At 40.4% G+C, this 24,913-nt stretch overlaps 1 protein-coding gene across 1 annotated transcript in view; it reads left to right on the plus strand.

Moving 5' to 3' along the window:
* ABCB1 (ATP binding cassette subfamily B member 1) overlaps nucleotides 1-24,913 on the plus strand; it is a 125,883-nt gene that overhangs the window by 15,488 nt on the left and 85,482 nt on the right. Inside the window, exons 4-5 of the mRNA XM_032402254.1 lie at nucleotides 11,748-11,919; nucleotides 23,944-23,995. Of these exons, the coding sequence (XP_032258145.1) occupies nucleotides 11,748-11,919; nucleotides 23,944-23,995 (224 nt within the window). The remainder of the gene's footprint in view (nucleotides 1-11,747; nucleotides 11,920-23,943; nucleotides 23,996-24,913) is intronic.

The raw sequence follows: 24,913 nt of genomic DNA on the forward strand, positions 1-24,913 counted from the left end.
TCTCCTACTCCTCCGCCATCTTGCTCCGCCCCTCTCACTTTGCATTCACTTCTTAACATATTATAACTTGGTTTCTGTTTCTACCACTCATCAAATTCAGTAGACAGGTCTGGAGTCCACCTTGACTTTTAAGTCTCCACCGTATTCTTTCTTCTCTTTGCTTCCATGATGCTACAGTCTGCTGATTTGGGTCTTATCTCTCTTTTTAAATTTTTTAAAAAAGTTTTATTTATTTATTTGACAGAGAACATGAGCAGGAGGAGGGGCAGAGGGAGAGGGAGAAGCAGACTCCCCACTGAGCAGGGAGCCCGACGCAGGGCTCGATCCCAGGACCCCAAGATCGTGACCTGAGCCAAAGTCAGATGCTTAACTGACTGAGCCACCCAGGCGCCCCTCTCTTATCTCTTTTGTTCTTTTGTCATTTTAGTCTGTGAAGTTAGAGTTCCTTAACCCCTTATCCCAGGACTCAGTGATTGTGTTGACATTTTCATACTTTCACACAGACATTTCCAAATTGTTTTCATGCAAAACTTCTTTTTCATTTGAGTTTCATTCCACACAGTTTTAGTTTCTATCCATTTGCAGTGGTTTCCTTTACCAATTTGTAGTTACTTTTGTTCCTCCATTGATGAAGTTGGCATGTAATTGCTTCTACTTCTCTCAACTATGCTCTCATTCTTCTTCTATTTGGGTAACCTTAATAATGACTCCTAGGCCTGATGTTCCTTGACCTTTTCAGTTCCAACAACCTTGACTCCTGCTCCTTTAGTAAATTACACTTGTGAACAAGGACCTTGGGTTTATCACCTGGGTGGACTCCCATCTAAGAAGCTGTAAACTCAAAGGTGTCAGTCTTCAACTTTTCAACCTCAATTTTTTATTCCTTCTAGCTTAGCCTTTTAACTTTATTATCTTTTTTTGGACTTTGTGTACTCATTTTCTATTGCTATTGTAATAAAGTACCACTAATTTAGTGTCTTAAAACAACACAAATTTATTACCTTATAGTTCTGGGGCCAGAAGTCTTACTGGGCTAAAATCAAGGTGTCAGCAGAGCAGGATCCCTTCTGGATGCTCTAAGATAGAATGTTTCTTCCCCCCCCCCCCCCCCCCCGCCTCTAGAGGCTGCCTGCCTTCCTAGACTTATGGCCTCTTCCTGCATCCCTCCAGCCTCTTCAGTCATCATTTTTCCTGCCACTGAGTCTGAACCCCTTGGCTCCTCTTGTAAGTATCCTTGTCATTACATTTGGTCCACTTGGATAATACAGGATAATCACCCTATCTCCAGACCCTTAACGTCTGTAAAGTCCCTTTTACCATGTAAAGAAACATTCACAGCTTCCTGGGATTAGCATATAAACATGTTTATGGAGCAGGGGCCTTATTCTGCCTACCACACCTAGTCAAGGCTTTGCTTTCTCAACCACTCTCTATTGCTGGTCCCCTTACTCCATTTCTGCTCTTCTAAAAAGCCATTCTATCAATAGTAGTCACACCAAATCTCCTCAGTTCCTGCCTTTCCTTTGCATTTAGTTGGGAAGTTTAGAGTAAAACCCAGACTCCCTCCTCTGGCTATAAAGGCCCTGTGTAATCTGTCCTCTGGCTCATCTCTGACCTCACTGCAGAGAAATCTCCTGCACTCTGCTCTTGCCACAGTGGTAATTCTGTTTGATCCTTGAGATACCATTTGTTTCCTTTATTCTGTAGGATGTTGGATGTAGGATGTTGTCCATTTCGGTTTCCTTCCTGTATTTTCACCAATCATCTCTGTGACTGATGTACCCATAAACGTGTGAGACGTCATTAAATAGTCTGTCCTTGATGTTGCTTCCTTGTCTGGTGCCCATTCTCTTGCTTTACCTTTTGCCCCAAGATCATCAAAAGGACAGTCAACACGCTGTCTCTATTACTTCATTTTCAAATGATTCTTAACCCCAGTCACTCTTTTTCTCTTCCTGGATGATCTTATCCAGCTCCCATGACTTCTGCAATATATGCTAGTATCATGAAACTGCATTCCAAACTCTGAATTCTCTCCATGTGCTTCTCAGATAGCACTTCCAGGATGAGCCATCAAATAGCACAAAATGAGATTTCCCTGTGTCCATTCCCTCCAAACTCTTGCCTCCTCTGGTTTGCCCTAGCTCAATGAAGGGTGCAAGGTCAATCAGCTTTTTATTACTGCTTCTACACCTCATACCCCAATCTTCTCTGAGCATACTGCTCTGCCTACTGTTCTTTCTGGCTAGAATGTCTTCCTTCTTGTTTCTGAATATATGCCAAACTTGCAAAGCTGGGAGGATGCAAAACGTCCTCTGTGAGGCTTTTCCACAAAGGGGGAAATGACCATTTGCTCAGTTCTATGTCTGCTTTACTGCATACACTATGTTGTCTTAGCATGCAGAATATATATTGCTTATACTTCTTTGCTTTGCCTTCCTCCTTCTCTTTAAGCACTTTGAAGGCAGGACATAAACCTTTGGTATTTATCTGTCTTTTATCAGTCATTAGGTAGGCATTGAGTAAATATTTATATTCATGGCCTGCTTGTTTTTATTATGGCCAGTGATTAGTTTTGGAAGTAAAAGATCCTGTGGGAGTAGGGAGAAGTGGAGAGAAATCCTTGTATAACAACTCTTTTCTCTTCCTCTACTGAGGAATTTGATATTTTATCCACTTTAATGGAGTCTCTAAGAGAACATGAATGGCTTCTGCCTATCTATTCCTCCTTATTTGTGTTTTTTAAAATTTTTATTTATTTTTTATTTTTATTGTTATGTTAATCACCATACATTACATCATTAGTTTTGATGTAGTGTTCCATGATTCATTGTTTGTGCATAAGACCCAGTGCTCCATGCAGACCGTGCCCTCTTTAATACCCATCACCAGGCTAACCCATCGTCCCACCCCCCTCCCCTCTAGAACCCTCAGTTTGTTTTTCATAGTCCATCGTCTCCCATGGTTCATCTCCCCCTCCGATTTTCCCCCCTTCATTCTTCCCCTCCTGCTATCTTCTTCTTCTTTTTTTTTTTCTTAACATATATTACATTATTTGTTTCAGAGGTACAGATCTGAGATTCAACAGTCCTGCACAATTCACAGCACTTACCAGAGCACATACCCTCCCCAGTGTCTATCACCCAGTCACCCCATCCCTCCCACCCCACCCCCCACTCCAGCAACCCTCAGTTTGTTTCCTGAGATTTAGAATTCCTCATATCAGTGAGGTCATATGATACATGTCTTTCTCTGTTTGACTTATTTCGCTCAGCATAATACCCTCCAGTTCCATCCACATCATTGCAAATGGCAAGATCTCATTCCTTTTGATGGCTGCATAATATTCCATTGTATATATATACCACCTCTTCTTTATCTATTCATCTGTTGATGGACATGTTGGCTCTTTCCACAGTTTGGCTATTGTGGACATTGCTGCTATAAACATCGGAGTGCACTTACCCCTTCGGATCCCTACATTTGTATCTTTGGGGTAAATACCCAGTAGTGCAATTGCTGGGTAGTAGGGTAGCTCTATTTTCAACTTTTTGAGGAACCTCCATACTGTTTTCCAGAGTGGCTGCTCCAGCTTGCATTCCCACCAACAGTGTAGGAGGGTTCCCCTTTCTCCACATCCCCGCCAACATCTGTCATTTCCTGACTTGTTAAGTTTAGCCATTCTGACTGGTGTGAGGTGGTATCTCATTGAGGTTTTGATTTGGATTTCCCTGATGCCGAGCGATGTTGAGCACTTTTTCATGTGTCTGTTGGCCATTTGGATGTCTTCTTTGGAAAAATGTTCATGTCTTCTGCCCATTTCTTGATTGGATCATTTGTTCTTTGGGTGTTGAGTTTGATAAGTTCTTTATAGATTTTGGATACTAGCCCTTTATCTGATATGTCATTTGCAAATATCTTCTCCCATTCTGTCGGTTGTCTTTTGGTTTTGTTGACTGTTTCTTTTGCTGTGCAAAAGCTTTTTATCTTGATGAAGTCCCAATAGTTCATTTTTGCCCTTGCTTCCCTTGCCTCTGGCGATGTTTCTAGGAAGAAGTTGCTGCAGCTGAGGTCAAAGAGGTTGCTGCCTGTGTTCTCCTTTAGGATTTTGATGGACTCCTGTCTCACATTTAGGTCTTTCAGCCACTTTGAGTCTATTTTTGTGTGTGGTGTAAGGAAATGGTCCAGTTTCATTCTTCTGCTTGTGGCCAATTTTCCCAACACCATTTGTTGAAGAGACTGTCTTTTTTCCATGGGACATTCTTTCCTGCTTTGTCAAATATTAGTTGACCATAGAGTTGAAGGGTCCATTTCTGGGCTCTCTATTCTGTTCCATTGATCTATGTGTCTGTTTTTGTGCCAGTAACATACTGTCTTGATGATTATAGCTTTGTAATAGAGCTGGAAGTCCGGAATTGTGATGCTGCCGGCTTTGCTTTTCTTTTTCAACATTCCTCTGGCTATGCGGGGTCTTTTCTGGTTCCATACAAATTTTAGGATTATTTGTTCCATTTCTTTGAAAAAAGTGGATGGTATTTTGATGGGGATTGCATTGAATGTGTAGATTGCTCTAGGTAGGATTGACATCTTCACAATATTTGTTCTTCCAATCCATGAGCATGGGACGTTTTCCCATTTCTTTGTGTCTTCCTCAATTTCTGTCATGAGTATTTTATAGTTTTCTGAGTACAGATCCTTTGCCTCTTTGGTTAGATTTATTCCCGGGTATCTTATGGTTTTGGGTGCAATTGTAAATGGGATTGACTCCTTAATTTCTCTTTCTTCTGCCTTGTTGTTGGTGTATAGGAATGCCACTGATTTCCGTGCATTGATTTTATATCCTGCCACTTTACTGAATTCCTGTATGAGTTCTAGCAGTTTCGGGGCGGAGTCTTTTGGGTTTTCCACATAAAGTATCATATCATCTGCAAAGAGTGAGAGTTTGACTTCTTCTTTGCCGATTTGGATGCCTTTTATTTCTTTTTGTTGTCTGATTGCTGTGGCTAGGACTTCTAATACTATGTTGAATAGCAGTGGTGATAGTGGACATCCCTGCCGCGTTCCTGACCTTAGGGGGAAAGCTCTCAGTTTTTCCCCATTGAGAATGATATTCGCTGTAGGTTTTTCATAGATGGCTTTTATGATATTGAGGTATGTACCCTCTATCCCTATACTCTGAAGAGTTTTGATCAAGAAAGGATGCTGTACTTTGTCAAATGCTTTTCGTGCATCTATTGAGAGGATCATATGATTCTTGTTCTTTCTTTTGTTAATGTATTGTATCACGTTGATTGATTTGCAGATGTTGAACCAACCTTGCAGCCCAGGGATAAATCCGACTTGGTCATGGTGAATAATCCTTTTAATGTACTGTTGGATCCTATTGGCTAGTATTTTGGTGAGAATTTTTGCATCCGTGTTCATCAAGGATATGGGTCTGTAATTCTCCTTTTTGATGGGGTCTTTGTCTGGTTTTGGGATCAAGGTAATGCTGGCCTCATAAAATGAGTTTGGAAGTTTTCCTTCCATTTCTATTTTTTGGAACAGTTTCAGAAGGATAGGTATTAATTCTTCTTGAAATGTTTGGTAGAATTCCCCTGGGAAGCCATCTGGCCCTGGGCTTTTGTGTTTTGGGAGATTTTTGATGACTGCTTCTATTTCCTTAGTGGTTATAGGTCTGTTCAGGTTTTCTATTTCTTCCTGGTTCAGTTTTGGTAGTTGATACATCTTTGGGAATGCATCCATTTCTTCCAGGTTATCTAATTTGCTGGCATAGAGTTGCTCATATGTTCTTATAATTGTTTGTATTTCTTTGGTGTTGGTTGTGATCTCTCCTCTTTCATTCATGACTTTGTTGATTTGGGTCATTTCTCTTTTCTTTTTTATAAGTCTGGCCAGGGGTTTATCAATCTTGTTACTTCTTTCAAACAACCAGCTCCTAGTTTCGTTGATCTGTTCTACTGTTCTTTTAGTTTCTATTTCATTGATCTCTGCTCTGATCTTTATTATTTCTCTTCTCCTGCTGGGTTTAGGCTTTATTTGCTGTTCTTTCTCCAGTTCCTTTAGGAGTAGAGTTAGGTTGTGTACTTGAGACCTTTCTTGTTTCTTGAGAAAGGCTTGTATTGCTATATACTTTCCTCTTAGGACTGCCTTTGCTGCATCCCAAAGATTTTGAACAGTTGTGTTTTCATTTTCATTGGTTTCCATGAATTTTTTAAATTCTTTAATTTCCTGGTTGACCCATTCATTCTTTAGTGGGATGCTCTTTAGCCTCCATGTATTTGAGTTCTTTCCAGCTTTCCTCTTGTGATTGAGTTCTAGTTTCAAAGCATTGTGGTCTGAAAATAGGCAGGGAATGATCCCAGTCTTTTGGTAGTGGTTGAGACCTGATTTATGACCTAGGATGTGATCAATTCTGGAGAATGGTCCATGGGCACTAGAGAAGAATGTGTATTCCGTTGCTTTGGGATGGAATGTTCTGAATATGTCTGTGAAGTCCATTTGGTCCAGTGTGTCATTTAAAGTCTTTATTTCCTTGTTGATCTTTTGCTTAGACGATCTGTCCATTTCAGTGAGGGGGGTGTTAAAGTCCCCCACTACTCTTGTATTGTTGTCGATGTGTTTCTTTGCTTTTGTTATTAATTGCCTTATATAATTGGCTGCTCCCATGTTAGGGGCATAGATATTTACAATTGTTACATCTTCTTGTTGGATAGACCCTTTAAGCATGATATAGTGTCCTTCCTCATCTCTTATTACAGTCTTTGGTTTAAAATCTAACTTGTCTGATATAAGGATTGCCACCCCAGCTTTCTTTTGGTGTCCATTAGCATGGTAAATGGTTTTCCACCCCCTCACTTTCAATCTGGGGGTGTCTTTGGGTCTAAAAGGAATCTCTTGCAGACAGCATATCGATGGGTCTTGTTTTTTAATCCAATCTGATAGCCTGTGTCTTTTGATTGGGGCATTTAGCCCATTTACATTCAGGGTAACTATTGAAAGATAGGAATTTAGTGCCATTGTATTGCCTTTAAAGTGACTGTTACTGTATATTGTCTGTGTTCCTTTCTGGTCTATGTTGCTTTTAGGCTCTCTCTTTGCTTAGAGGACCCCTTTCAAGATTTCTTGTAGGGCTGGTTTCATGTTTGCAAATTCCTTTAGTTTTTGTTTGTCCTGGAAGCTTTTTATCTCTCCTTCTATTTTCAATGACAGCCTAGCTGGATATAGTATTCTTGGCTGCATATTTTTCTCATTTAGTGCTCTGAATATGTCCTGCCAGTCCTTTCTGGCCTGCCAGGTCTCTGTGGATAGGTCTGTTGCCAATCTAATGTTTCTACCATTGTAGGTTACATATCTCTTCTCCTGAGCTGCTTTCAGGATTTTCTCTTTGTCTCTGAGACTCGTAAGTTTTACTATTAGATGTCGGGGTGTTGACCTATTTTTATTGATTTTGAGAGGGGTTCTCTGTGCTTCCTGGATTTTGATACCTGTTTCCTTCCCCGAAGTAGGGAAATTCTCTGCTATAATTTGCTCCAGTATACCTTCTGCCCCTCTCTCTCTTTCTTCTCCTTCTGGGATCCCAATTATTCTAATGTTGTTTCGTCTTATGGTATCGCTTATCTCTCGAATTCTGCCCTCATAATCCAGTATTTGTTTATCTCTCTTTTTCTCAGCTTCTTTATTTTCCATCATTTGGTCTTCTATCTCACTGATTCTTTCTTCTGCCTCATTTATCCTAGCAGTTAGCGCCCCCATATTTGATTGCACCTCATTAATAGCCTTTTTGATTTCAACTTGGTTAGATTTTAGTTCTTTTATTTCTCCAGAAGGGGTTTCTCTAATAACTTCCATGCTTTTTTCAAGCTCAGCTAGTATCTTTAAAGTAATGATTCTGAACTCTAGATCCGACATCGTACTAATATCCGTATTGAGTAGGTCCCTGGCAGTCAGTACTACCTCTTGTTCTTTTTGTTGAGGTGATTTTTTCCATCTTGTCATTTTGTCCAGAGGAGAATAGATTAATGAGAGAACAAAATGCTAACAGGGTAACAATGTCCCCAGACAATATACTCTAAACAAATCAGAAAAGACCTGAAGCAGGGGGAAAAGAAAGGGAAAGAGAGAAAAAAGAAAAAGAAAAAGATAAAGATAAAAACAAACAAAAACAGAACAAAACAAATAAAATCAGAATATGATCAAATATGATCAGGCTGGTACATAGATCAGTGGCACACACTAGATTTTGGGTGTATTTTGGTCTGTTAGAAGCAAGTGCCTCCCAAAATTTTAAAGAAAAAAAAACTTATATATGTACAAAAATAAGGGTTGATATGATGAAGGGATGGAATATGACTGAAAAGATGAAAAATATAAAAAATTTTATAAAAGGAATTGATAAGAAGTTGTTTGAAAAAAGAAAGAAGAGGATTTAAAAAAAAAAGGAAAAAAAAGGGAGAGAATGTGATCAGGCAAGAGAGTAGGAAAAAACCATACATTAGAGATTTAGGGTATATTTTGATCTGTTAGAAGAAACTATCTCAAAATTTTAAAGAGAGAACAACTTATATATATATGCCAAAAATACGGGTAACTTCTATGAAGGGATAGAATATGACTCAAAATGAAAAATAAAATGTTTTTTAAAAAAGGGATTGATAAGATGTTGGTTGAAAAAGAGAAAAAGAAAAATTCAAAAAAAAAAAGACAGTTAAAAAAAAAATTAACTTTGTAAGACTACAGAATCATGGTAAAAAAGCCATGGATTCTATGTGCAGTATTCCCCTAGCGCTGGAGTTCTGCCGTTCTCATTGATCGGTAAACTTGGCCTTGGCTGGCTGTTCTTGCTGATCTTCTGGGGGAGGGGCCTGTTGCCGTGGTTCTCAAATGTCTTTGCCGGAGGCGGAATTGCCCCGCCCTTGCTGGTCTGGGCTAAGTAATCTGCTCGGGTTTGCTCTCGGGAGCTTTTGTTCCCTGCAAGCTTTCCCTCCAGCTTTGGAGGCTGAGAGTGAAAATGGCACCTTCCCAATCTCCACCCCAGAGGAGCCAAGAAGTTGGGGCCCTGCTCCTCAGTGAGCCCCCAGAGAAAAGCAGTCAATCACTCCTGTCTCCCCGGTCTCCGGCCGCACTCCGTGCTCACCCAGCCTGTGACCGCGCGTTTCTATCTCTGGCACCCGACCCCGCGTGGAGTCTCCAAGCCCAGTAGATCCCTGCAGTGCGCTCCCGCGCTGCTCCTCCCGGGAGAGGAAGAGGAGTCTCCCTGGATCTGCTGCTGTTGGGTCCCTGCTGGAAGAGCAGTGGCCCGACTGTGCCACGGATCACGGTTTATGGCAACCCCGAACTGAGAGCCCGTGCCTCGGCTCCGTCTCTGCAGCTGGCTTCCCTGCTCCGATCCCTGGGAGCTCTGCTACACTCAGGTACCCCCGGTCTTTCTGTGACCCCGAGGGTCCTGAGACCACACTGTCCCGCGAGGATTCCACCCCCTGCTTAGCCACTGGAGCGATGTCCCTCAGCAGAGCCGACTTCTAAAAGTTACGATTTTGTGCTCCGCGGCTCTATCACTTGCCAGAAGCGGCCGACGGAGGCCCCTCCCCCGCCGTCTATCCTCCCGAATATCGCCTCGGATTCACTTCTCCGCACGTCCTACCTTCCAGAAAGTGGTCGCTTTTCTGTTCAGAGTTGTTCCTATTCTTTTCTTTGATCTCCTGTTGAGTTTGTAGGTGTTCAGAATGGTTTGATCCCTATCCAGCTGAATTCCTGAGACCAGAGGAAATCCAGTTCTCCTACTCCTCCGCCATCTTGCTCCGCCCCCTTATTTGTGTATTTTTTAAAGAGGTGGATGAATGCTTAGTTAAGACAAAGTAAATAATGGCAAAATTTAGCCCGTGTTTCAATGAAATATGAAAAAAATGTCAAAAACATATTTTCCCTGTTTTAATTTGTAAAGAAGAGGATGTTATTGATTATGGTTATGTCATTAACTCAAACTTGAGCTTACTTGATTACATTTTTAAGAGCTAGAAATATCTTATTTTATATATTTTTTAAAAAAATATTTATTTGAGAGAGAGAGAGAGGCCTTTGTGCTCTGCCCCTCTTGGGGCAGAGGGAGAGAATCTTCATGCAGACTCCACACTGAGTGTGGAGCCCAGTGCAGGGCTCAGTCTCACGACCCATGAGATCACGACCTGTTCTGAAACCAAGAGTCAGATGCTTAACTGACTGAGCCAATCAGGTGCCCCTAGAAAAAATTTAAATGCAAATGCCTAAGTATATATTAGATGTTCTTCTTACACCAAACTTGAATTTTTGCTAATTTTTTTAAAAAAGATTTATTTATTTATTTGAGAGAGAGAGAGAGAATGAGAATGCGTGGGGGAGAGGCAGAGGGAGAAAATCTTCAAGCATACTCCACACTGAGTGCAGAGCCTGACTTGGGGCTTGAGATCATGACCTGAGCCAAAACCGAGAGTTGGATGCTTAACCAATCCACCTAGGCGCCCTGAATTATTGCTAATTTTATAACTCAGCTTTACTAGTTCTTTCCTACTTCATGGACTGCCAGTCACTACTGCCAAGAACCATTCTGCTCTTTATTTCTCCAGTTGTCAATTTAATACTTACTTCTACTTGTTACTACTGTAAGTTCCTTTTTAGCTAACTTTAAGATTGGCTTCTCTTTGTCTCTAAAATCTTTCTGCTGATATGTCTTTTATGTTGCCTGATCTTGATCTTTGTTTGAGTTTATGTTCCCTGACTAGACCTATGACTTTTTTTTATTCACTCTCCTCCCTAGCTTACAAACCTGCTGACTCTACCTCATGCATCCACAGGACAGCCACCTGCATTGGGTTTTATCCACAAACCCCCACAGAAGACTTCATCTGTCTCTGGTGCTTTTTTGTTTTTTGTTTTTTCTGTTTTCTTTCATTTGTTTTTCTTTTGGTCCTTAACTAGTTCCTTGAATTATACAGGAGAAGTATTGATTGCTTCTCAAGTGGACTGTTAAGAGCCCTGAGCCCATTCCCCTTACTGTGTCTTCTTATCATCACTTTCTGGATGCAGAGAAGTCTGTCTTTACTTTTGACTTGCCTAGGATTAAAGAGATTATGCACATCTCCACAAGTCAGTCATTATGGCCATATTCTATCTTTTCAGGAAATCTCTTTTTTGGGAAGCGTGCAACTGATTCTTCCTTTCTCCTTCCTTCTTACTATTGAGGCCTAATTGCATTCAGATCATTTTACATTCATGCTAATTTCATTATGCAGCAGATCTTTTCTTTTACTCAAGCCACTTTCATAAAGCAGCAAAATATTTCCTCAGTGGTGTCCTCAGAGGGGCCTTTGGCAATCAAGATTTTTTCTTGGTCAAAAAAAATCTTGAGCTGAAAAGTGGTTTCTATTCTTGGAAATCAGAGCAACAAATACATATTTCTATAGTTGTACCATTAAAGACTTTTTCCATTTCCCACAATGTCCCATCCATCTCATCAAACCTCATATATAAGAAAAGAAGACAAACTGAGTCCAATATGAAAAAGTAGGTCAGAACTCAATAGAAGAGTCAAATGCCCATTTCTAATTAGGTTATTATAATTGTTTAGGTTGGGCCAGGATGGTAGTAGTAGTAGTTTGAGAAATGTTAGGATTTTGGATATATTTGGAAAGTAGAGCAAACTATCCACGAAACTGTGCTAATTGGTCCTATTCTTTATGTTTTCTTTCTTTCTTTCTTTCTTTTTTTTTAAGTTTCGCTATTCAAATTGGCTTGATAGGTTGTATATGTTGGTGGGGACAATGGCTGCCATCATCCACGGAGCTGCACTCCCCCTCATGATGCTGGTTTTTGGAGACATGACAGATAGCTTTGCCAATGCAGGAATTTCAAGAAACACAACTTTTCCAAACACAACTAATGGAAGTAAGTATTATTTGCAGCACTGATTTTATTGGAAACTCAAAGAAAAATCTGTTACTTAGAAGCGATGTTTAACTCTTATGAAATGCACTAGTGGGTTTACTTGTGTGGGAGATGGAGGGATCTGAGCTATAGTTCATACTGGTAATGAGTTTGAGAAGATAATATTCACAAACATTAGAATCCACATTGGAAGTGTTGGCAGAGATATGTAGAAAAAGACAGCTCTGTTAAGTCAGAAAGATCCCAGGAAGTTTCAGAAGAGGTAAAAGAACCACCTAATCTAGACGTCAAATGGTAAGTAGGAATCTTATTCTCTGACATAATGGATATGGGTGTCAGAGACAGGAGTCTAGGATGATTCTAAAATTTGTAGCCTGAGAAACAGGATAAACTGGATGCAGTTACAATCAACTGAGATAAGGAGGGTGGAGAGAGAGTAGGTTTGGGCAGTAAATACCAGAAACTTAATTTTGGGTATTGTCACAGGTTGGGCTCTTTGGAGAAATATGGCCAAGAGAAGTTGTGTGGGTGTGTGTGAATGTGCATGTGTGTGTGTGTTTTAGGATGGAAGAAATAATAGCTTGTTTGCATGCTAATGGAAATGATCCCAAAGAGAGAAGAAAATGATGCTTTGAGAGAGAGGGAAGAGATTTGTTTGCATGATGTTCTTGACAAAGGATGGAATATGATGCCCAAAAGGAAATACTTGCTTTAGGTAGAAGCATGGATAACCTTATCCAGAGTAATGGGTGGAAAGAGAGAGCATGTGAGTGCCAGTGTCCAAAGCTGAGTTGATGAGGAGGTGAGAATTTGTGGAAGTTTTCTTGGGATTACTTTAATTTTCTCAGTGAAGTAGGAAGTAAGACACTTGGCTGATCAAGAAAGGAGATCTAAAACAGTCCTCCAGGAGAGTGGGAAAGTGAATGGACTATTGAAAAGATTTGGGTGTCACACACACTCTCACATTCACAGTTGATTGAGGAGGGACTGGTTGATAGCTCTGAGCTCTCATGTCACCTTTAGTCAAGCCTCGATTGATTTAAACTCAGCTTCCCAAAGACTTACAACCTGGTGGGTGCTCAAGGGGTAGAACTTTTGAAAATGCCTATTTGAGAATACACTTGAGAATACATGGATATTCACATAGCTTTTTCAACTTTTAGTCCCTGATGAATGTTATAAATCCTTTCCCCAAAAGTGTGCATATACATATTCATACCATTTTGAGGTATTTATGGATCCTAGAAACCCCTCTTTTGTAATTCTGAAGAACACATTGTTTACCCTGAGGCAGGCTTACTTCAAATCTGTGAATGCAGGTACGAGTTGGGCCAGAAAATTTTATAGTATGTTTGAACTATGTAAAATCCTATGGATTTATTATGTCCCTTTATGGCATTCAGAAGAAGCTGCCAGAAGATGTACCACCTTGGAATGGCCCCTTTCTTTTATACCATTCACCCAAAGGAAGTTCTCGGTGCTCTCTAAATTTATTGGTTCCTCCGCATGCTGTATTTGGCAATATTCTTTGGGGTTAGTTCTCCTACCACATTACAGTGGAAGAATCAAATCTTAGAGCACTCTCTGGTAGGCCAGCAGACCTTATGTGTACATCTGTTCCCATTCTTTTTTAAGATTTTATTTTATTATTTTTTTTGAGAGAGAGAGAGAGCACACAGGAGTGGGGCAGAGGGAGAAGCAGACTTCCCGCTGAGCAGGGAGCCTGATGTGGGGCTCAATCCCAGGACCCTGAGATCATAACCTTAGCCAAAGGCAGATGCTTAATCGACTGAGCCACCCAGGTGCACACATCTGTGCCCATTCTGATCCTCAACTACCGTAATGTCCAGTGGTCTTTTTTTTTTAAACTGCATTAACATTTTTATACACTGTATCTCCATCACCCAGATATTAATTGTCTCTTACTTTATGAAAAAAGAATTTATTTCTTTAATTGGGAGTACTAATCATTACTATGTCTACCTCCTGTAGACATGTTGAGATGGATAGTATTCAGACTCAGTTATCTAATAAGCATGTATGAGTTCCCAGGCGGTGGTCCGGCTGCAGAGACTAGCTCCCTGAGAGGCCCATGTTTCTGCCTATTGATCAGTCTCCCGGGCTGGAGAATGGCTGCACGGTCTGGTCACAGCAGGCTTCTTCATAGATGCCTGCATCACATGGTTTCCAGCTGGGGTTGTAGTTCACGTTGCATTCCTTGCCCATCTTCCCATTTTTCTCACTCTTCTAATCTTGGGAAAACTTTGAAGTGTGCTTCTGTCAAGCTCTTAGGAGGTACCATATTTAACTGTTAGGAAGCAGGCCCTGGAGTTGGACTGCCTGGCCGTAAACTGCACCCCCCTTACCATTTTTTAGTTTTGAGTTTTGGGGGATTTCTTCATACTCTAATTTCCTTATCTATAAAAAAGTTGACTAGCTGTAGAACCTACTTCATGGAGTGGTTGTGAAAATTAAATGGATTCGTCATTTAAGACTCATAGAACAGGGTCTAGATATTAAAAAAGCACTCAATAAATGGTCATTACGGTGGTTGTATCATCAGTAAACTCATGCTTCCATGTTCCTCACAAATGAACCTACATAACTTGCCATGATGATACTGTTCTTTATATCATTTCATCTTTATAGAACTCTGTGATACTCAATTTTTATTATTGTTTAAAGCTTGGGACATACCTAGAGTTACTCAGTTATAGATGCGGATAATTGTCCCTTTCAGCAGCATTTCCTTAGTAACTGTGGACCACTAGCCATGCCTTTCTGGGAAGGTAAGGGTTCTCAAACGATGGCCCAAGGGAGGCCAAATCTGGACTGTTGCCTCATTTTGTACTGCTTGTGAGCTAAAGGATGGTTTTCTATTCTTAAATCATTGGAAAAAATAATCATAAGAATAATATTTTGTGACACGTGATAATTACATAAAATTGAAATTGCAATATCTGTAAATAAAGTTTTAATAGAATACAGCCATGCCCATTCATTTGCATATTTTCTGTGGCTGCTTTCACACCCCACTGGTGGCAGTACAATAGTTATGACAGAGACCATATGGTCCCCAAAGCCAAAAATATTTACTTTCTGACTCTTTTCAGTAAAAGATCACCAGTCTCTGAGGTGGGGCATTGAATAGGGGGGGGTTATTATCTTCAACCGTTACATCAGTAAATTTGTGTTAAGCTGGTCCATGTGCCAGGCACAGTACATGTCCTAAGTATTCATTCCCAACCCCCAAGAAACTTAGTAGAGTGGGAGGAATGAACACATGAACCAACAAATGTAGTTGGATATTAGTACTGTGATACAGAGATATACAAAATACCTGGGAAAGGAGAGAAAGGGCTCCATATATAGGAATCATGGGAGGCGTCCAAGAGGAGGTGATAACCAGGTTTGGTCAGCATCGTACCTCTCTCCTGCACAAAATAAACATGTCCTATGTAACAAGTGAAATTCTTTTAAAATAAATATTAAGTAAAAAATAAGTTAGTATCCTTCTCTCAACACCACCCCTTACTGTCACTACCCTGCTGTTTATCCTTCCATGTCTTTTCAAAAGCAGTGTGTAATCTGTACTGTAATTTTTAGTCTGGAACACTCAGTTCTCTGTCACTAACCTGCTTGTCTGCAGATTCAGATTTCCAGATATCAGATCATTTGTGGGGACAGCCTCAAAGGTTTTGATGCTGGTCCTAGAGATGAGAGCAAATGAGCTCTCTGAGGTTTCTGGAGGGAGAGCCTATCTACTGAACTCCCAGGACCCCTGATGCTCTGACCTTTCTTCTTTTGCCCTCCCCCTGTAAAACCTCATTACCTCTCCATCGGGGTAGAATAAGGACCAGATCCTCCTTGTTGGACAAGAAGTATTCCTTGTGTAGAGGAGGCTTGGATTTGCTAAGGCTCTTCAAAGCCTGAGAGTTTTACACTAAACGTTGGATTTAACTAGACAGCTCTAAAAAACTTGGAGTGAGCAGATCCTTGTCTGCTGCTACAATAAACCCCTATGAGGGGTCTTTCTTTTCTCCTGATGTCTTGTCCTGATTATCAGACACTGGTCTTTGTCCTGCTCTTTTTGTTGTGGACCTGATTTCTTGACACCCTACTTCCATCCGTCTTTATCTTGTTTTTAGAATTTGCTTTTGCCTGAAAATCTCTGATGACTTGGGCCTAGGGAACTCTCTGATCCTGCCATACAACTTTGGTGAACAGCACTTAACCACTGCTGAATTTTTGTATTTTGTGAGTTCTCATCTTCCTCAGGAGACTGACAACTCTCTGGAAATGAGCCCAGATAAAGACAATTGTGATTTTAGACATGCTGTGTTGAAGGCGACAGGTTGGGTGCAAGTGTAAATGACAGCCAGGCAGTTGAAGAAATAAGACTGAATCTTGGCCTACAGAAAAGGACTAGAGAATTGGCAATATTTTAGTGAAAGGGATCTTAAACCTCCTGGGATAGGATGTAGAGAAAAGTAGAAAGAGTGGGAGCCTTAAGCCTTGAGAAAAGACTCAATCGTTTGCAATAACTAAAGCTAACGTTTATTGAGCATTTAAGATGTGCTGTTCTTAGTACATTACATGTATTGACTCCTTTATTCTTGACAGATTAGGACAGGGGTCCAGAGGGTTGAGTAAATTTAAACTGCCTCTGGTCATAGAGTTGGTAATGAGGATTCGAGCCCAGGTAGACTGGTCCCAAGCCCAGGCACTGAAGGAAACAGAGGGACACCCAGAAAGGAAGACACTGATGACATGCTGATCCAGAAATTAAGGGACATGGAGGATATTTTCCATGTCTTGTGGTAGTTATCAGCCCGAGATACTCTTTCAATAAACACTTGATTATTTATTGTCTCTAATGCTTCCATTTATGGTACATCTACACTGATGGTTTTTTTTCTTTCTCCATAACTATGTTATGGTTGGCTCTGTTTAGTCTCCTACCACATTGTGGGCTGAGGAATAGAGAAAATGTGAGTCACTCAAAATCTAGTACAATTTCATAATTCAGACAAAAAGCAGAAAAGCGGAAAGAGCTTATTTTCATATATATCATTATATTTATCATTTCCATTTCCCTGCTCTAAAACTCATGAGGAACATAAAACTATCTGTAAAATTATCCTCAAAATAATATCTGTATTTTGCTGCTTAAAATGAGTGTATAAATCATGTACAGATCTTGAGTGTGTGTTTCAAGACTTTGGTGTACACAAAGAAAACATTGCCATGTGTGCCCTCAAGGCCACATTGTGTATGCTCCAAAATAGAATGATAGATAATATTTGAATTCTAAGTATTTCATAAAAATTTCCATAATGGATCTGTTGTCTTGCATTTGCTCACGGCTTTCCTCTGCCCCTAACCATTTCACTGGAAAAATTCTTAGATGCAAATTTCTGGAAAATTGATTACCCAATATTGACAACATATTTGGAAGTATACTGTTCAGTGTGGCAGTCTTTGAAGTTTGTATTAACACTAAAGATATGGCTAGTTTTTCTAGAATAGTAGTACAATGTAGCCAGATTTTTTTTTTTTTTTTGGTTATTATTAGGAGAATGCTTTTTCAAGCCAAAAAGTAGATTAGCTATGATGTCATCTCTACAATATATAATAAAGACAGCATAAAAAAAGATACACAGATAATAATTGACCTTTTTTAGATACCTAAGAAATGGGATGAACCTAATGAAAGATTGAATCGTGGGATTTTGTAGGTGAAAAGAAGCCTAGAACTTGGCCCAAACCCATAATTTTATAGATGTAGAAGGCAAGGCCAAGGAAGTTGAAGCAATGTAGCCGTAATGGAATTGCTTGCCAGTTGGCAGAGCTGCCTTTTAATCTGATATTTTGTCCACTCGACTAGTAGTGGTTTCAAACTTGGCCTAAAATTCTGGCAGACAATCTTTCTCTTGGTCTTTTCTCTGCCTAAGACGCCATCCTGTAGATTTGCTTATAGGTACATCAAGCAGGGCGGCCATGAGGTATAGCTCTTCAGGCCAGGGGTGTGAAAACAGCACACCTGAGGAAAATGTCGCTCCTGGAGTCACCTGTCACCTGCAGTAAGCCCAACCTCACTGCGTGGCAGGCTTTAGCCTGGGCCAATGCCAGAGGGATTGACCATCTAGGTAAAAGGTCCAAATTCCTCTTGCACGTGGTTGACGGAGCTTCCTGTACATGAAGACTGGAAGAATTGGACTCCTACTGTTCTTGAGCGAGGATGCACCTTGTAGATCATCTCACTCTGTGGTTTACTGACTCTTCTTTCATCATACTGCGCCCCCACCGCCGCTGGGTATATAATGTCTCTCATGGAACTTCTTTTTCATAGACAGGCTTCCTTGGTTGAAAGAGGCGGAGGGAGCTCAGAGCCAGGATCTCTGCTAATTGCTCTGCTACCACCTGGCCACAGTGCTGAGTTCACTCCGTGTAGAGCCCACCGCACATATCTCTGGCTGTAACCTGTGCACGGAGTCAGCCTCGTTGCTGCCTACACGACTCTAACTTCCTAACTCCACTGTTGCCCGGCTACATCCAGTTCTCCACACACTGTCACAGTGAGCTTTTACAAACCCAAGTCAGGTCACAGCTCTCCCAGTGGTTTTCTGTTGCATGGAATAAATAGAAATTCCTTACACTGGCCAGTATGGCACACGTGACCCCACCCCCTCCTGCCCATCAGTCTCATTGCTTATTACCTACTCAGCACAGCCCACCCGTAGCAGACTTCTCTCTGTTCTCTGAGCACTCCCGGCTCCTTCCTGGCTTGGGGTGTTGCAGAAACTGCCCATCTCTCTGTAAGGACTTCTTATCATTCACTTCTCCCTCAGAAAGAGCTTTTGTCCCCAACCCACCTGAAAGTCACTCTAGCCTTGTCGCTTGCCTCGACAAGATTTATTACTCAAAAATTATCTTGTTGATTTATTGGATTACTTGTTTATTACAGCTTGTCAAGTGGGAAGAAAGGCATAGAGGGGAAAAGAGGAAGTTCCTGGGAAGAGCTATCTTAGAAATTTCAGCAGTGGTGCCCCGTCACATGAGGTTTGGGCCTGAAAGTAAAAGCATTTCCTGCTTGCGCAGAAATCCACCAAAATTAGAACAAAATGGCTTTCTCATGCTAGGTTGTGTCCTCAGTGTCTGAAGCAGTGCCTAATGTGAAAGCTCTGTGGGAGATGGTCTGACAATCACCCTTAAAACACAATCTCCTTTTACCACTTTGGAAATCGCAAGTGTATTTATGTCTCATACTTTTTATTCATTCTGTTCTTAAGTGTTCGGTAGGTAAAATTATTAAACATATTGAGATATTTGGGTCAGATAAAAATGCAATGTAATGTGATCCCTAAATGGTATGGAGTCTTTAATCATGGTGGTGGGCACTGTTCAGTTATGGTTTCTTTGAGTCTTGCTTGCGTAGTAAGGTACTGGTTTAGTGCATCTCTCTCTTTTTTTTTTTTTTAATTTTTTAAAAAGATTTTATTTATTTATTTATTTGACAGAGAGAGACAGCGAGAGAGGGAACACAAGCAGGGAGGGAGGGAGAGGGAGGAGCAGGCTTCCCGCAGAGCAGGGAGCCCAATGCAGGGTTCAATCCCAGGACCCTGGGATCATGACCCGAGCCAAAGGCAGACATTTAATGACTGAGCCACACAGGCGCCCCTAGTATATCTCTTTTTAATCTTATATGAGATACTTAAATACAAAACAGAATGATTGGATGGAATATTTTGGGCAATGGTCTCCATGTGTGGTGGGTCTGTGAAACCACTTGTAAACCTTTGGGACAGGCTAGGTTACAGCAGTTAGAGCAGAGGCTGTGTACTGGGGAGACAAAGGTGACCAAGACAGTCCAGTTCTGCAGGGGCTCACGCCAATGGGAGTGGGAGGAGGAGATAGATATCAACCCCCATACTTCTAGCATTGACTTAGTAAATTGAATCATGTGTCAGTTACTCTGGAGTTCTGTGACAAGATGAATCACTCTACTAAGGGTAAGCCATTTGAGAGGAGGTCATATTTGAGCTTATTCATGGAGGAGGAATCATTATCAGAAGAAAAAAATGTGGTAAAAGGCATTCCAGGTAGAGAGAGGAGAATGAATAAAAGCTTGGAGGAAGAAAGCTGTCATCACTTCTCTACTGAATCTCTTCTCAATATGTGGAAAATATTCTTTAGTCTAAAAGGGTGGAGCTCAGCCTCATGACATTTAATCAAAATACTTTGTCATGCTCTGTGTACTTTCTAGTCCCCAAGGGTAAAGGTTTCAGGAGCACAGAAACCAAGAAAAAACTTAGGCACTATTTTTTTTTTTTTTTTTGCCGCAGCAGACCTCCCTCCAGACAGTGACTGCACAACGCCGTAGTACTGAAATGAGAAAGGTGTGGGGGTAAAGACAATGTTTGGAAAATCATTTGTTGACCTTTTTTTTTTTTTTTAAAGATTTTATTTATTTATTTGACAGAGAGAGATAGCGAGAGCAGGAACACAAGGAGGGGGAGTGGGAGAGGGAGAAGCAGGCTTCCTGCTGAGCAGGGAGCCCGATGTGGGGCTCGATCCCAGGACCCTGGGATCATGACCTGAGCCGAAGGCAGACGCTTAACGACTGAGCCACCCAGGCGCCCCATTCATTGACCTTTCAAAAATGTTATCCTGCCAGGGATATATTGTGGCAAGACTGAAAAGGTGCTAATATGACATGTTATGGATTTTGGACTTTATCGTGGATGCAGCGAATGTCACTGAAGGCTATATATATATATTATATATATATTTGAGAGAGAGAGCATGAGGGGGTAGGGGCAGAGGGAGAGGGAGGAAGAGCATTTTAAGCAGACTGCATGCCCATTGTGGAGCCTAATGCGGGGCTCGATCCCACAACCCTGAGATCATAACCTGAGCCCAAATCAAGAGTCAGACACTTAACTGACTGAGCCACCCAAGTGCCCCAATATGATTATATTTTTGTTTGCAAAAATAAAATCTGATGACGATGACCTGATTGGGTAGAAAAACCAGTTAGTTTTGATTTTGTGGGGCACCTAGGTGGCTCAGTCGGTTGAGCGTCCAACTCTTGGTTTCGGCTTGGGTCGTGATCTCAGGGTCATGTGATCTAGCCCCGTGTCAGGCTCTGTGCTCAGTGGGGAGTCCGCTTGAAGATTCTCTCCCTCTGCCCGTCCCTCCACTCATGCACATGCTCGCTCGTTCTCTCCAAAATAAACCTTTTTAAAAAAAGTTTTGATTTTGTGAAGGCATGCCTAAGGATGAGCCTTTTGAGAAGCTCATAGAGGCAGGAAAAATCTCTGGGGCCAGAGAGCTTTTAACCGACTGAGCCACCCAGGCGCCCTCTGGGGCCAGAGAGCTTTTAATTAACAAGATTTGATCGGAGGAAAAGAAAAGTTGGTTGGAGGGAGTCCAAAGAATGTAGCATTTTTATTTCATTGGTCAGTAGAGATTATCTCCATCAGATGATCTGAATGCTCCATTGTTATCCTGACTGGTACAGTTTGACCCTACTGAAGCACAAGTAAAAGGCACTTGGTGCTGAAGTTTGAGTCTGACGACTGAATCTATGCATGCGTATGCATATACATGTAGAGATACATATATACACACATATATTTTATGGTATTGTACATACAATGTACATTGACTCCTTTATGTTTTTGTACAATACATGTGTATGTATTGACTCCTTTATGTTTTTGTACGATACATACATGTATCGTACAAAAACTTTTAAAGGAGTCAATTTTGACCTTTAACATAGTTTCTTACTTTTCAAACAGTCTAAAGTGACCATGGACCTAGAAGCCATCATTACCAAAGAACATTTGTTTAAATTCTCTTGGTTCCTTACCTCTAGAATTGAGAAAACTGGTAGTAGCAATGACTAGAAAACAGACTTCGAGTTAGATTTGGAAATTTGTCTTGCTTTGGGAGTAATACACGCTAGCAACAATTAATACCAGTTAGAAACATTTCCTGGCTAGATAGATAAAATTGAAAATCCTTAATGAGGGATCTTCTAAGACTCATGCGGCGAAAAACCCTCACTCAGCTAGCTATTTAATATTTTATCCTTGAAAATACAGAGCAAAAGCAATCTCATAACTCATTTAAAAAATCAATCCGGACACATGTTATTATTGCCTTGCCAAAGGCAATATGGAGCAATCCAGGTTCTCTGCTATGTGCTTTGCGCGGTGGCCTCTGCATCTTTTTATTACTTCCTTACTTTCTGTATTACCCCTAAATGTAAATTCCCCAGGGTTCTGTGCTTGGTCACCCTCTTCTCCTTAGCCCCTACCCTGTCCTCGCATGTAAGGAGAGATGGCTTTTTTTCTTTCCTGAATTTAGCTCTGGCCTCCAGCACATGACTCCTAAATCATTCAGATCAGAACTCTCTCCACAACGGGAGCACTATAGTCTAAGTAGTTACTGGACATCTTCAGTTGAATGTTCCGGATACCACAGAATAAAAATCTTCAAAACTGAACCAATAATCTTCTCACATCTGACCAGACCTGCTTTTATTTATTTATTTACTTTTTGCTGACTTATTTCCCACCATGATACCACCACGCTCCAGATGCTTAGATCCTGATTATTTCAGCAGTTCCTAGAACCTGTAACTTCTTCTCTGAATCTTATGGGTACTTTCCCTCTTTTCTGTTCTCATTTAGACCCTCTGTGCTTATGCAATTGCAGTAGCTCACGTTGCTCAGTCTCTCTCTAGTCCAGTTACTCTTATACATCGCTACCAGGTGCATTGCGTCATCCTTGACCCCGCCTCTAATCACGTCCTCGTCTGCTCAAACCGCTGAGTGACTGCTAGTTTTATATGCTTTACCTGTGGGGCCCAGATGATCTTTCTAGCCCCATACCCACCTTCTCCCATCCATACAACACACCCACACCCCAGCCAAACTGGCTTACTCCCTTTTCAAATATGCTGTGGACTTCTGTCCACATTGCTCCCTTTGCTAGAAAAACTTTTCCTCCCCTTTCCCATGCCTGTCAAAATCAGACTCATCCGAACGAGGCCCTTTATATTATGACCTAACTTTTGAAATGACTATCAGATTTAAAGTGTGCTTCCCCATTGGTCCAGCAACCTTAATTATGATAATTTATCCTATAAAAATATATACTGTACATTCCTATATAATATACATGTGTGGGGATGTTTAATGCCCCATTGCCTGTAACAGTAGAACACTGGAAACAACTGAAATAGATCCAACTTTGAAAAAATGGAGATACACGTTTATACACACAGATTGACAGAAAATTGGCCAATGATTGTGGGCCGTGATTTTTTTTAAAACAAGCATGTATGTGCATTTATGTGTGAGTAGACATGCATACAGTTAAAGAAACTGAAAAAATACACACCAAAATATTGAACAGTAGAGTGTGTGTGTGTGTGTGTGTGTGTGTGTGTGTGTGTGTGTTGGATGGGTGGTGTTGAAGTTTTAATGTACCTTGTCTAAAAATGTCGACATTTGCTAATCTTGCATGATGAGCTTGGTGGTGCTTATTATATAAACTTTTGTGTTTTATATTTTTTAAGTAAAAATAAAAGCTGGAAAAATGCAGTGTTAGATTTTAAATGCTAAGTGCTTTAGTGTCAAGTATGCACTGATATTTAATTATCAGGATAGAGGCCCTAGGGAAGAGTTTTCTCTGTGTCATCTTAGAGTGGTATTTCATAAAATATTTTAATTCATGGACACCAGTATTCTGGCTGACACAGTGCTTCTTAATAAATGTGGATTTCTTCTTGCAAAGAAGCTTCACTGAATTAAGTGTGTGTGTGGTTGCACGTGACCAACAGTGAAGCATTTGAATGGATGCCATAATGCTTTCACATAGTTAAAACATCAGTTTGACCTATTTTTGTGTAAATTATTAAGTGACACAAGTTTGATTCATTTTTATATGCTTATTTTTAATGGAGAACAAAGAGACATAATGGTATATGTTTGTTTTGTGGTGATATAGGTATTATGAACGATGCACCTTTCATCCACCTTCTGGAGGAGGAAATGACCACGTAATTAGACATTTTCCTTACTATTGTTAAGCTTTTCTGTATCCAGTTGTAGCATTGTATTTTTGTAGCATAAAATTTTGCAATAATACCACAGTTAGTTTTCTAGGAGGATACAGTATAAAATTTTTTATTTTTTTAAGAAAAGAATTTGCTACATGAGTTGTTCTCAAGTTAAGGTTAAGCCTAGATTAGATTTATAGATTTATATATGCATTGTAAATATAGAATATCATAACAGGGAAATTAGAGGAGTTCAAAGTGGCTTTTAAAAATGTAGTTAAATTAAGAATCACATATTGGCTTTGTAATTATTAACTTGCTTCCTGGACTTTTTTAGTCATGGTATGATGAGGCCAGTTAACACAGTTTTTTCTTTAACACAGCATCAAATTCTAAACAATGAAACAAAACATCCCAGAATAAATATAGTCCCTCTGACCTTTATTTACCCTGGGAAGCTTTTGTTAATGATTTATCTATCTTGAAGTTTGCTCCCCAAAACAGCTTATAGGAGATGTCCAAAGGTACGAGTTGGTTAATCAGAAGGTGATGATTCCACATTATCCTGTAAATTATCTGTTAGGTTTGAAGAAAATAGAGACTCCTGATCATATTTTGAAAGATGAGAAGTACATATTCCTATGGAGAGTCTTTTTTTTTTTATATTGAGGAAGATGAAACAGTGCCTTGTAATCATCTTACAAATGCTTAAATATAAATATATTTTGTTTGAATTAGTGTGGACTGATGGTTTAGAATACATTAACTCCTCAAGCATTCTACTTGTTAAGTGGGGTTTCTTTTGAGCTATTTCTTGCTATATCATTAATGCTTGGATAATAATTACTGAATTATCTATTAGCTAAAATTTAGTATTCTCATTACATCATCCCAGATAAATACACTGTAGTCACAAGG

Source organism: Phoca vitulina, unplaced genomic scaffold, assembly GCF_004348235.1.
Source record: "Phoca vitulina isolate PV1807 unplaced genomic scaffold, GSC_HSeal_1.0 scaffold4, whole genome shotgun sequence".
NCBI classification, from domain to species: domain Eukaryota; kingdom Metazoa; phylum Chordata; class Mammalia; order Carnivora; family Phocidae; genus Phoca; species Phoca vitulina.